This window comes from Camponotus floridanus, unplaced genomic scaffold, assembly GCF_003227725.1.
Source record: "Camponotus floridanus strain SB8 unplaced genomic scaffold, Cflo_v7.5 scaffold383, whole genome shotgun sequence".
Lineage (NCBI taxonomy): Eukaryota > Metazoa > Arthropoda > Insecta > Hymenoptera > Formicidae > Camponotus > Camponotus floridanus.
In genome coordinates, this window is record NW_020229529.1 from 31,074 (window position 1) to 46,053 (window position 14,980).

Genomic DNA, 14,980 nt, shown 5'->3' on the forward strand with positions numbered 1-14,980 from the left:
TCATCGATAATTGCAAACAGGCTAAACTTTAATAATTCCTAAAATAATCGCATTATCACCACGTTCAATGAAGGATAACTGACTCAACGATTAGATCAAATCAAAATCCCTCTGACACACTGGTTAATATCTGACAGAGAGAAGAACGATCCTAAAAGTGGGAAGCGACTTCAACTTGTCTTATTTCTTCTATTTCAGAACTCACGAAATTGATTTATGAAGAGTTAAGTGATTCATTGAACGTCAGAAGTCCCGCTACAAGAAGGAACGAATCCTCGATCTTCCTGATTGTTCCCGATAACAGTGATTTCGACAGCGAATAAATTACTGTTATCCTTATTATCATTTTTATTATATGAGATTAAAATTCGCGTGAAAAAAAACATGTTCTTCCATTTTAAGAAATATCTTTTTTTATTAAAGATGGCTGGATATAATGATTTTTATATACATGTTACAATCGAGTATATTTAGGAAACATGAAATACCTGCTCTTTTATCGTTGCTCGGTTAAGTGTGTGAATAATAATAATTTTAAGATACCAAATGTGCTCGAGACAAATCAAATCTGATAACAGCGAGATTTAAAAAAAAAATTTAATTTGAATATTTAGCAACATAAAATGAAAAAGTATCAAGAAATTAATTGTTCTGTTGCATTTAATAGTTAACACTTAGCAATAAAACGATAATTTATTTTATTGTGATTTTTATAAGAATAATTATTTCTTTAACGATAATTAAAGATTAAGTGTATTTTATTCAATGTTTTATCGTTCAACTTTTTAAATCTAAATACAATTCAAATTATTATTAATTTTAATTCTTGTCACACACTTCTATTTTTAAATCAATATGTCAAAAATGAAAATCAAATATAATCAATTAATATTCTTATAGATCTATTCTTCATAAAACTCAAAATAATTTATTTTGTAAAACTAATTATTACACGCAATCAATTTTTTTATCTTTCAAGAGAGATTTATCTCTGATATTAATACTTTAAATGTAAAACTAGCAAAAAAGTTCCTTTTTTAAAAATTTTTGAAAAATATGATTATATAAAGAGAGTATGTTAATTTTTATATATGAAATATTTAAATAATTATATTATTTTAAAAATATTTTATAAAATATTAAAATATTTATATATAAAAGTATTAATTAATAACAAAAGTATTATAAATGCTTTATTATAAATACTTTAAATGTGTTAAAATAAAACCTGGAATATTTTGTACATGTATTATATTACGTGATTTTTAGAGCGAATTATATACCATTGAGAAAACGAAAAAATAATAAGCAATATAGCTGTTTTTGAAAATAATATATATAAATAATAATAATAAATAAATAATTTTTATAAATTACTCACTAATAATAATAATAAATAATTTTTATAAATTACTCACCGCATATCTCTCTGACTGCTTCAGGCTCTTTCACTGCTCTTTGAGTGTCCGATACTTTTCCAGATGTCTTTCTTTTTTCTTCTTCATCCTTTGCTGTTTCCTCATAGCACTCATATTCACTCGCGAACGAACAATTAATTATATTTAGTCATATACTATAGAAACGATTGCAAGACTTTTGCACGGCACTCTCGATCACGGAATAATTACGAGAAACGTACATTAATATATCGTATAAGGGATAAAGAAGTACGATTCGCTCTACAATAGTCGTAGCGAATTATATTTCAATACTAATCGCGATCGCGTTTAGGAAAAGAATTCAATAATACGAAGCGTTTTGTATCATTACTTTACCGTTGGAATGTCGTGTGAATATTACAAGGTCGTCTATGTAATTTTATTTATAATTTTTGCCTCTTTTGTTTCAATTTTTATTTGGAATAATGAATGATCGCGTTTCGATGGATGCATCGCCATATAGTTTCATGTTATTTATTAAGAGTTAATTAATTGTTAATTGTAATAGTAGCGAATTATTTCGATATTAATCGCGATCGCACTGTTAGAAAGAGAATTCAATAATACGAAGTGTTCCGTATCACTACTTTATTACTGGAATGTCCGTACTTTATTACTGAAATTCCGTGCGAATGATACAAGGTCTCCGCCTATGTAAATAATACAGCGCTACGTCTTCAAGGCCGAACGTCGTGTTATTGACCTCGCTGCCGAAATATTTTACGTGTACTATGACGTGCATATACGAAAATTGAATTTATATACAAGTATATTTTTAAAGTCACACACACATGTACACACAGATTAATTATTTATTAAACGATTAATATATTGTACATCACGAGGCTTTCCATTATATTAATTATTCGATTTTGCCATTCGATCGTTTTATTGCGCTTTCTCAGACGAATTATATATATTTAAATCATCACATAATTATATAATAAAGCATCGGACGAAATATTCTTAATTATAAATATTAAAAAAATTATTGTTCCTAAGGATTGCAACAAAATGATAATTTATAATTTTGATTCCGGTCACACACATTGATTCTTAATTGCAATTCTCTCTAATTTCAATTCTTTTTAATTGCTTAATTAAATGAACGCATCACGCAAAATACGTGTTTCGAAATTATATTCTAATTATATTCCAATCATATAATAGAGTATTTCGAATAATGGAAAGAGCAATGGTCAAATCAACTATTTATTAATAATAAAATTGTAACTTACGAATGTATTCCGTTTATTCCGTACATTAACATCACGTCAACAATGAATAAACTTTTAAAATAAATAATCGATAATATATCGAAACAGTTTTACTGATTTAATTACTGATATAAAAATCGATCAATTGACCAGTTGGTGAAACTGTTTCAATATATTGGTTATTTTCTTAAAAGAATTGTTATATGACGAATTGTTATATTATTACGCGCGTCACTCGTTCGAACTCAATTTTGACTTCTCGCGGGAAGACTCAAATTGTTCGTCGAGAATCGATCCTTCAAAACGCGATTGTTCTGTATAATTTTTGCAATTAGTGATTATTAATTTGTATGATTTTTATTGACACAGCGAGTGACGCGTTTTGATTTTGATTTTAATTAATCTTGAATGAGTCATCACTTTTTGAGATATATTGCATTATTATCACGTAGCAAAATGACAAAAGGCATGGTGTAACGTCGCAACTCGCGAGTATTGTACAAAGCGTAAATTGCTGTATGATCGTATACTGATTAGCGTAATTACTTTTTTTGAATATCAAGTGAATATCATAAAGCAGAAAAAAATAAACGAGAAAAACAAAAAAAAATAACTCATTAAAAGTATCAAGCGATGGTGAAACAATCGTGAGTAATTTATAATTTATTTTATTTTATTATATTTATTATTTATTTTATTAATTCTGTTGTTCTGCATTGTCGATGAGAATTAATTTATTTTTATTTCATAAAAAATTTAAGTACCTTATCGTATTTTTATCGTTTATATATGTAATCATTTCTGCATAAATCCGTTTAATATCTCGGAGTAAATTAAAAATTTGTTCTGCTCTTTAATAATAAATCTCCATTCGTGAATTGTGATTCGCGAATCTACCAATCTGCTGTATTGATATTGGTTATATCAAATATAACACGAAAAATTCATTTCTCTCATGTCCAACAATTTCATATGTATACGATAAAAAAATATAATTATTGATTATCACGAAATATTTCTAAATATCTAATTATAATTATATTCTTATTTCTAATTATGATTATATTTTTTTAAATATAATTAAATAAAGGTCCATAGGATAAAATCAAAAAATTCAATAAAAGGCTTAAAGGATCAGCGCAATGATGAAAAGATGCGAAAAAATGGTTATATTAATGTAATAAATCCAATAAAACGTTTATTTAATTTAAGTGACAAACACTGCGTTTCGATCCAATTCGGATCCTTTTCAATGTCAAATCGCGAAATAACAGTAAAAACATACAAATAAAATGAAATAAAATCAAATTAACAGTCATTAGTAATAATAAACAGAAAGACGCAAAACAAAATAAATAATAATAAAAGAGTCACATAACAAAAAAGTCGAAATAAATTAACGCAAAATAACAGACGAAATTCAAACGGACAAAAAAGCGCAACGCATTGATAAGCAAGCCCATATTGCAAAATCTCCGTGTGCCATGAAAAAGCAAGCTACTCCCCTCGATGACACATGCCAAAAGGAAAAACCATACAAACAGGCCCACATACATCTCATTAAAAACCGTCAAAGAGAATGTTTACAATGTTTACTTTGATCAATTATCAATAAATTCATTCGATTCGAATGTGATATCAGTAAAAACTAATTCAGGCAAGCTTAATGCATCAGAAAACATAAGTGTTTTAGCTTTGACGCCTACTATAGCAGTAGTTCATTGGATGCCACCCAAGAAATTGAATTGCGTGGGCGTGACCTACGAAGTGCATTGGAAGTCAGTTATATTAGTGAACGGCACGCAACAAAAAAGTAAACAAGTTATCAATGTGCCGAAACGTATGGCAGATGGCAGATTTTTCACAAAGATTAACTTGTCGCTACCAGTACAAAATTACTTGATATACGTGCGTGTGTATCCTATTAATTTCAGCGATTTGTACAACGAGAGTTTAAACGAGATCGTTCACATATCCTCAGAACCAAACAATATTACTTTGAGCGGGGGGTCAACATAAATCGCATGAAAATTTCATGGATCTCAAACATTAATTCGACGATCTTTTTTACACTAGAGTACTAGTACTTTTACACTAAAGATATCGCAGTAGAAAAGTGGCAAACAATGAATTATATTAAAATGAATTGTAACAATAAAATAACATACCATATCAAAAATTTACAATCGTGAACTTTATACAAGTTTCGTTTGATATTGAGATATCTTGAATATGAGGAAAATTTTATATGACAGGCTGAAAGATTTATTTTTTCAACACTTAATAAGCAAACGAAGATACCCATATAGCACAATAAGGTTGCGGATATATTGAAGAATAATTTCAATGAAACATTCCAATATTGCAAATCGATTGCGAAAATCTGCTGAGTTATTGTTATAAGATTGTGATGAAGTTAAAGTGTCCGCTTTTTGCAATAAAATAATATTGCAGTGTAATATATTGGAAAAAATGTAACGTTACTGCAACCATTTAATAACATTACGTATAAAATATTTTTGATTTTGATGAATGAATATCTTGGAAACATTTAATTAAATTAAAAAGCTGATATAAATACTAGTTTGCGATATCTAAGATAATATATTGCAAAATTATTTTTTAAACATAATATCATATAACATAAAATGTTATATTTTTATACAAAATTGCTGTAAACTATTACTTACGAATCACTTTTTTTTATTTTAAATGTTTTATACTCTTATAATGAGTATTTTATACATATTTATATATTAGTTATAAAATTAACATTCCTAATTACATTTTTATTTAAAAAATTTAAAATTTATTAAAAAATCCGTTATAATTATATATATTTGCATGTGAAAAGTACAGAAAAATGCATAGAAAAATATAATGATAGATATAATAATATATATTCTTAATATAGTAAAAAGATATATTATCGTTCAAGATTAATATCGTATTCGTACATGAAGTGAAAATATATCATAAAATATATTGTAACATTGATATAAAATGTTATCTATATTTTAATAAAAAAATAGCAATGCTTATCTTTAGCTTAGAATTATATTTACTTGACTGATATTATTTGTATCAATAATTCATTTGACTACTGCAAAAAAGTAAAATTCATCGCATATACACAGATATAAAAAAATATATTATTACATTATTTTTATAGATAAATTAAATAGTGTTATAGTTCTAAAATGTTTTCAAAATATAAATATTCTACTTTTATCTTCTACTTTTATCGCTGTAAGTATATTTGATGTAGGTGTGGACTTTAATTGTAGATTATACAAATATATCTGATATAATATCTAGAGATTTAATGAAAATAGTAATTTACATATATAAAATTAAACGAATAAATTTACCAAAAAACAGTAAATTTTATAATACATATAATTACATAATTAAGTCGAAATTTTATAACAGTCCCCCATAGCAAAAAATGTCACAGTGACATCACAATAAGCTCACAATAGAGTCACAAGGTGACAAAAAAATGTGATGTCACTGTGATGTCATTGTGAGATTATTGGAAGGTAATAGTGATATCATTAATCACAATTGAAGTGATATCATTGTAAAATGTCACATTGATATAACTAGTATATCACGAAATGTAACAATAAGGATAAAAAAATCTGTCATAGCAAGAAAATGTCACAGTGACATCATAAAGATGTTGTGCTGTGACGATAAAAAATATATTTAATCGTCACAGCACAACATTTTTATGATGTTATAGTGATATCATCAAAAATGTCACATTGATATAACTAGTATATCACGAAATGTAACAATAATGATAAAAAATCCCCATAGCAAAAATATGTCACAGTGACATCATAAAGATGTTGTGCTGTCTGGGTCATCTACTTTATGACCTCCTTTGAATCAAACTTTTATTTGAAATATTTTTCTTTAAAATAGTCGCGTTCAGCAGAATGATTGCTAAATTGTCATCTTGTCAAGACTTGACGTTAATTTGTTCTAAAAGTAAAAGAATCAAGCACGTTACCGTTAATAGACGCTACTTAATGTAACCTAACCTTACCTAACCCTAATGCATGCGTGACCGTAGGCGCGTACACGTTGTCCAAAACGCTCTGCAGCGTATACGCAGTCATTGTTGTCTATTGGTGTACCAGCACGTGTTTTTTATTTGCATAATAAGAGGACATTTTGATTCAAAAGTGAAACATCATATAGTTATTGCTAAGTGATCTTCTGAAATCATAAGAAGTGATTTAACACAAAAGTGAAAAACATCAACATAAAAATTAAGGTTAGTATATATACAATATTTTTTCGTCTTATGTTTGTCTTATATTTTTTCATATTTATTGTAACAAAATATCTTTTTTTCATTGTATATGTATATTTAGAAAAAAAAATATTTTTTGTAAAAAATATTTTTGTAAAAAATATGGGTCGCAAACGAAAACACTCAATATTTTATAGTGCAAGACATAAACGAAGGTTAGTTGCAAAAAACACAGTAACAGATATGAATATGATAACTCATCAGACTGATTCTGCGGATTCTATGGTTATAATTAATAATAATAATGATCAACTAATTGTTGTTGATGAGAATGCTTCATCTTTATGTAATTCTGATAAAGTATACTCAGATAGAAATCTAAATCAATCTTGTGATGAAAGTGATGAAAATAATATTAACTTTCTGAATGAAAATAATGCCTGTATGATACAAAATTACACGGATGCAAATAAGCTGCAAGCTATAGTCGATAACAATTATGAAAATCTGTGTTTAAATGATAACGAAACTTTTATACATGACATAAATAAATGGGCTATTGAAGAAAAGATATCACATAAATCACTCCGTCGCCTTTTACAGATATTGCAAACACACACTAATTATACTTTGCCTAAAGATCCACGTACATTATTGCAAATTCCTAAATCAACTAAAATTATACAAATTGAAAACGGAGATTACTGCCATTTAGGTCTCGAAAAAGCTCTTCTGAAAATTATTAAAGAACGTAAAAGATTGAATTTTGCTCTTGATAACATTCAATTATTTATAAATATTGATGGTTTACCTATATATAAATCTTCCGCAAAGAGTTTATGGCCAATATTATGTGCAGATAATATTATAAACAATGTATATGTCATTGCCTTATATTATGGTGAAGGAAAACCAAAAAATGCAAACGAGTTTTTAAAAATGTTTGTAGATGATGCTATTGCTTTTATAAATAATGGGATTGATTATGAGGGACAGATCATAAAAGTCGAAATTAAAGCAATAATTTGTGATGCTCCTGCTAAATCATTTATTTTAAATGTAAAAGGACACACTGGATATAATAGTTGCACTAAATGCATTATTGAAGGTGATAATATAGAAGGACATATATGTTTTCCATACACATCTAATATGACGTATATGTTACGTAATGATAAAGAATTTTTTACTGGATCTTATAATCTTGATTATCAAACTGGTGACACAATTTTAAAAAATATACCAAATCTAGGCTTAGTTACAAATGTGCCACTAGATTATATGCACTTGGTATGTTTGGGTGTTATGCGTAAACTTATTATGTTATGGCTTTCAGGACCACTTAAGACAAGATTATCAAATTTAGACAAAGAAAAAATTTCTAAAAAACTAATAAAGTTACGCAATTATATTCCTTCTGATTTTGCTCGAAAACCAAGATCATTAAAATACATGAAACATTGGAAAGCCACAGAATATCGGCAATTTTTATTATATACGGGTCCTATTATATTGAAAGGAATACTACAAGAAAATGTATATTTACATTTTTTAACATTACATGTAGCAATCACAATTCTTGCACATCCTACTTTAACATATCAAACTTCTATTATAGAATATGCAGAAAATTTATTAAAACATTTTGTAAAATCATTTCAAGTTATATACGGTTCTAAATATATTTCACATAATATTCATAATTTATTACATCTTGCTGCAGACGTAAAACAATTTGGTACTCTGGATAAATTCAGTGCATTTAAATTTGAGAATTATATGTCTACGTTAAAGAAATTAATTCGTAAAACTAACCAACCATTACAGCAATTAACAAGAAGATTTGCAGAAATTGAGACAATACATAATAATGAAACATTCAAAATATATTCAAATTCATACGATATGGAAAAATGTTTTACACACTCTCATTGTGATGGTCCTATTACGAAAGATTTCATTTCTGTACAACAATATAAAATTTTTTGCAATAATCAATATTATATTAACTGTGATGATCCAAAAAATAATTGCATTTTTTTTGAAAATGGACAAATAATGTCAATTTTAAATTTTCATTAAATCTAATGACAATAAAATGTATGCTATTGGCAAAGTGCTTGTGTTAGTGGAAGATTTATATACACAGCCTATTTCGTCATTAACTTTAAATATTGGTATCATGTCTGAATATTCTCATCTTCAGACATGGGAGTTTGATAAAATTAGAGCAAAAATGTTGAAAATGCCTTATAAAAAAAATTATATTATATTTCCAATGTTACACACAACTGAATAATACATATGTTTAATATTAATTTGCATTTATAATAAAATAATTAATCGTAATTCTAATACTCTAATATAAATTGCAAATATTATTATTATTATTATCATCACATTTTTATTATATTATAGATTATTTATAATTTTAATGCTAATAAATTTTTATTTAGTTATTATAATGGCGTATAATATTGTGGAGTTCGAAGATGGCTTACAAATTGTTCCTTCTGAATGGTTAACTGAAAATAATAAGGAATGTAAATGGCCATCATATACAAGTCAAATTAAGATAAATAAAGCAATTATGAAAAGAATATTTCCTTCTGATGATTGGCAATTATACAGGGTCTACCAAAAGTGTGGAAACCCCTAAATATCTCGGAAAATATACGTTTTACAGAAAAGTGTTTCCAACAAAAGTTGTAGGGTTTAAGAAGATCTATATACTGATTCTATCAGTTTGACCTTGGATGGCGTCGTCAAGGTCAGGTCAAGGTCACATTGACTTTTTTAAATGACACTCCCTACATTTGATTGCATATTCTTATAGCTTAATTCAAGAGCTTTCCAAAACACTATAATAATGTTCATTTTTATTAAGTACTTTGCGAGTTATGAGGGTTGAATGATAGAGTAGCGCCGGTATTAACATTATCCAAGGTGTACTACATGGAGGTTACTCGCTCGGATTTGCATCTGTTGTGTGTGTGATCCAGCTAACTAAGGCAAGATCGGTCGTGGATCCAGTCAGCAAAAGCAAAGACCCAACCAAATTACAATCGAGCATTTAAAGACCTGGAAAGCAATCGACATAGTAAACAGTAAATAAATTTGTGGATGCTCATTTATCATAATAATTGTTCGAAATGTGTGCGTGTGCGTGCGTGCGGTGCGTGTATACAGAGATCAGGTTAGGTTGCACCAAACGATTGCAAATGTGTTTCAATGTGTTAAAGTAAATGCTGAAAGTGGCTGCCATTTACTTCCTGACAATATGCTAATCTTTGGTAGAATGTAGAAATGACTTTACGATTCGTTTCAAAAGGTATCAAAGCCATTTCATCCCTTATTCGCTGTATCAATTCGTGAATGGTTTTAGGTTTTGTTCTGTAAACCTTACTCTTCAGATATCCCCATAGATAATAATCAAGAGGAGTTAGATCTGGTGACCGAGGTGGCCAATCCTCTCCTCCCTCATTTCCGTTCCTTCTTCCTATCCACCGTAGCGGAAAAGTCTCATTTAAAATACGACGTGGTCCTGCACCAAAATGAGCAGGAGCTCCATCATGCTGAAACCATATTTCTTGGAAATTATTTGGAAAAGTATTCTGTATGGCTGGAATTATTTGATCAACAAGTAATCTCTCATACCTTTGAGCGTTCAAATATTCTTCAAAAAAAAACGGCCCTATTAAATAGCCATCTATTATTCCGCACCATACATTTATTTTTTGTGGATGTTGTGTGTGAGTTTCCCGCACCCAATTCGGATTCTCATCTGACCAGAAACGAAAATTTTGATTATTAACTTCTCCCGTTAAGGTAAAAGTTGCCTCGTCTGTGAAAACAATTTGATAAGGGAAGATGGGCCGGACATCTATTAGTGCCATCATTCTTTCACAGAAATGTATACGACGCTCCTCATCTCCGTTTTGCAATTCTTGAACGTATTGCAATTTATATAGATGGAACTTGTTCTTCTTTAAAATTCTCCAAACCGACATGGGAGCAATATCGTGAGTTTGAGCGACTCTCTGAACACTAGAATTGGGATCTTCAATAAATGTCTGCAGAACATCAAGTTGTTTTTCTTCGTTGGTTGCAGACAATGGTCTTCCTGACTTAGAGCGATTTCTTACGCTACCAGTTTGTCTAAAACGTTCTATTGTTTTTAACACAGTGGACTTATTAATTCGACGGTTCGGATACGTGTCATTAAATAATCGAACGACATCAGAGAACGATCTTTCGTTATCACCCCATCCACGCATCATGAGGATAGTGATTCTTTCACGTTCCGACAAGTCGCCAGCCATTTTTAAAACGTTTAATTTTAATTAATCGTACGTTGTATTTGGACGATAACAATTAATTTCTGCTTGCTCAAAGCTGAAGTTAGAAGGTGCTCGTTCTTTGATAGCTTTATACATTCTTAGTTGAATTTTAAATGCGAGTTAGACTGCATGTAGTGCGTCACATAGCGGTAAATGAAGGAACTAACGAGACGTTTCATACACGTTTTATGGAGCAATTTTCTGGCAATTTGACTTCAGCGAAATATGAGGATATGTTGAGGAATCGATCTTGCCTTAGTTAGCTGGATCACACACACAACAGATGCAAATCCGAGCGAGTAACCTCCATGTAGTACACCTTGGATAATGTTAATACCGGCGCTACTCTATCATTCAACCCTCATAACTCGCAAAGTACTTAATAAAAATGAACATTATTATAGTGTTTTGGAAAGCTCTTGAATTAAGCTATAAGAATATGCAATCAAATGTAGGGGGTGTCATTTAAAAAAGTCAATGTGACCTTGACCTGACCTTGACGACGCCATCCAAGGTCAAACTGATAGAATCAGTATATAGATCTTCTTAAACCCTACAACTTTTGTTGGAAACACTTTTCTGTAAAACGTATATTTTCCGAGATATTTAGGGGTTTCCACACTTTTGGTAGACCCTGTATAAAATAATCCGTATTTTTGGTAGCAGCGGTTAGTAATATAAAAATGTATTTTATTTTTTTTATCAAAAATTATATAAATTAAAATTATAATATATATGTATTAAAAGTATATATTAAAATTTAAATTTTAAGTGATATTTGATTATAAAATATATAAAAACAAAAATCTAATTTTTAATATTCAAACATTTTATACGTTTATTTAGATACATATGATAAAGCTATAGACAAACTTAAATTAGCTGAACAAATATCCGATACAGATGGTGATGATGGAAATGACCTCAAAAAATCGAGCTATCAACGAGCAAAAAAAAATGGTTCCTCTGCTGATAATTCTGATACAAATGACACAAGCATCAATAAATTAAAAACTCGCAATGATTTAGAGTTAGATGATTTTCCTAATACACCAAAAGCTTTAACAATAAATAAGAGCAAAATCTGTGAAATAAAGACATCATTAATACAAGGTGATAAGAAAATGAATCGAGCAAAAAAATTTTCAAGTTCTTCTTCTGATAATTCAGATAGAACTAACACAAGCAATGATTTAGATGAAGCTTCTAATATATCAAACGATTTAAATAAAAGCAAAATGACCTATGAAATAAAAAAAACCACTGATAAAAAGTGATAAGAAAATAACTAAGCCTCTGATACAAATAAATAATGAAAAAGTAATTAATATTCAGTCTAAAAAAATTTCTGCAGTTACATGTAGTAAATCCATAAGTTCACAAGAACATCGAACAGCAAATAAAGATGACCTTGTTCCACAAAATTCAGATACAATATCTACATCCAATACTTGTAATGCTGAGATTGATTTAGGTAAAATATATCTGTTATTAATTTTAAATTTTTGTAAAAGCTTACCTATATATATATTATTAAAGTTTTAATTTTTTTTATTTATATTACTGTAAACATATATTTAAAATGGTATATAATTCGTAATATATAATCTGACTAAATATACAATAATATGTGTCATCATTATTTTTGCAGATTTTCATAATTTAATTATCAGGAAACTAAATGCAGTATTGTTGAATCTTGCAACAATTGATGAACGTTTAATAAAGTTGGATAATCAAATAAGAAGAAATGAGGATACGGATTCAAAAGAAAATGAAGATTATGATTTCGATTTGCCAGCAGATACCGTAGAACAATTACAGAGAATTGATAATCAATTAAAAAACAAATGTATTGCTGCAGAAATGGTATACAAAATATTGTCATTTTATACTCACGATTAAAAACATTTTATTGAAATGTCTTATAAGAAGCAATATTTTGGACATATTTATTTATTTATATAATGTTAAATAATTTTAAAGAAGTTAAAAAAAAAGTAATGTTAACTTTTTTTATAACAGAAAAACAAATGTTTATTATTTTGATATTTTTAGATCATAAACTGATATTAATTAAATTATTTAATATTTTTAGACAAGACAATTGAGCCTTTTAGGAGGTAAGGATCATCATGATGTGATTTCGTACATGATGAAACATATTTTAACAAATAAATTAGCAATGGAATATAGTTGGGCTGGTGCAAAATTGAAAAATGCCTTTAAAAATCTTCGCATTACTATATGCATCATAAGTAAATATATAAATATTTAATCACAGAAATGTTTTTATTGACGTATTTTTGACACTTTATATATATTAGGTTGAGTCATAAGTCATTTCGGCTCCGACCAATAGATCATATCAGTTTTTCGCTGATAAATTGAGCGTGGCATCATGATATTACCCAAAAGATGGCAAAAAGTCATCGAAAAAAATGGTCAATACATAACTGAATAAAATTATTCCTTTCTATAAAAAAAATCGCCTTTGAATATCATAGTAAAAACCGAAATGACTTATGATTCAACCCAATAGAATTCTATGCATGGTTATATTGGATGATGCTATTAGAACTCTAATATCATCATTCAATAATATGTATATCATAGGAATATAAAATAATTTTGAATAGTATATATACATATATATATATATATATATATATATATATATATATACAATATATATATATATATATATATATATATATATAATTAAGTCGCTTTAAATTTTTATATAATCTATAACCACACATATCTGTTTAAACTTGTTGTTAGATGCTGCGCGAACTTCAAGAAGCAATTTAACAAATAAGGAAATTGAGGATATAATTGCAAGATGGCTAATTTTAGCCAAGCAGAGATTTGACCGAGATTTGTAAGTTATATATAATATATTATTAATATATTATTATATTAATATATATATTAATATATATTAATATATATATTAATATATTATTATATATTATATATAATATATAATATATTATATATAATATACCTCAATTTAACTATTTTATCATCTTATCTCAAACTTTTTATTTTTATAAGAAACTGATTTTAAAGAGGGTGAACACATGCACTATCTGTTCATTATTGCGTGTATTAGTTTTTTTTAAATTAAATACAACGTTTAAGAACTTATTGTTATTTTTGTATAGAATATTTATTGCAGAATTGACTTATTGCACCTATGTATAACAATCACATATTTCTTTTTAGGAAAAAGGAAGAACGAAAAAAGAGATGCGAAAATGAGGAGATCTAAACAAAAAAAAGGACAGGTCATTAAATATATATAGTAGTATATATAGTAATATTATATATAGTAATATATACTATATTATATATAGTAATTTTAATATATAATAAATAATATTTGAACGTTTATTATTCAGTTCATTAATACGTTTATTGCACAGTTTATTATTATTACCTTTATTTATAGATTTTATAAAGAGTTTATTTCTGCATATGTACTTTTTTATTTTGAATGTATTAATTTCATACACAGTAATTATATATATATATATATATATATATATGAATATATAAATAAGAAAATATATATATATATATTTTCTTATTTAAATGGTTACAGTATTAAATACATATGCATAGTTGTAAGTGCAATAAAGTAATTATTAAATATTATTTTTTAAATATAGTGTAGAACGAGAAAAGTTATAATAATATATACAGTTGAAT

General features: G+C 27.5%; 1 protein-coding gene across 1 annotated transcript; it reads left to right on the forward strand.

Annotated features, from left to right (window-relative positions):
* Positions 1-4,165: 4,165 nt before the first annotated feature.
* On the forward strand, positions 4,166-14,543 carry LOC112638836. The gene is made up of 7 exons (XM_025411223.1): positions 4,166-4,496; positions 12,110-12,376; positions 12,618-12,737; positions 12,915-13,132; positions 13,362-13,521; positions 14,048-14,147; positions 14,495-14,543. The coding sequence occupies exons 1-7, from the start codon at positions 4,166-4,168 to the stop codon at positions 14,538-14,540; spliced, it is 1,242 nt and encodes a 413-aa protein (XP_025267008.1). The 3' UTR covers positions 14,541-14,543.
* The last annotated feature ends 437 nt before the right edge of the window (positions 14,544-14,980 follow it).

Coding starts and splice junctions, on each gene's coding strand:
- LOC112638836 (XM_025411223.1), top strand. CDS start 4,166: ATGACACATGCCAAAAGGAAAAACCATACAAACAGGCCCACATACATC. Junction 12,738..12,914: donor TAATGCTGAGATTGATTTAG/GTAAAATATATC, acceptor TTATTTTTGCAG/ATTTTCATAATTTAATTATC. Junction 13,522..14,047: donor CATTACTATATGCATCATAA/GTAAATATATAA, acceptor ACTTGTTGTTAG/ATGCTGCGCGAACTTCAAGA.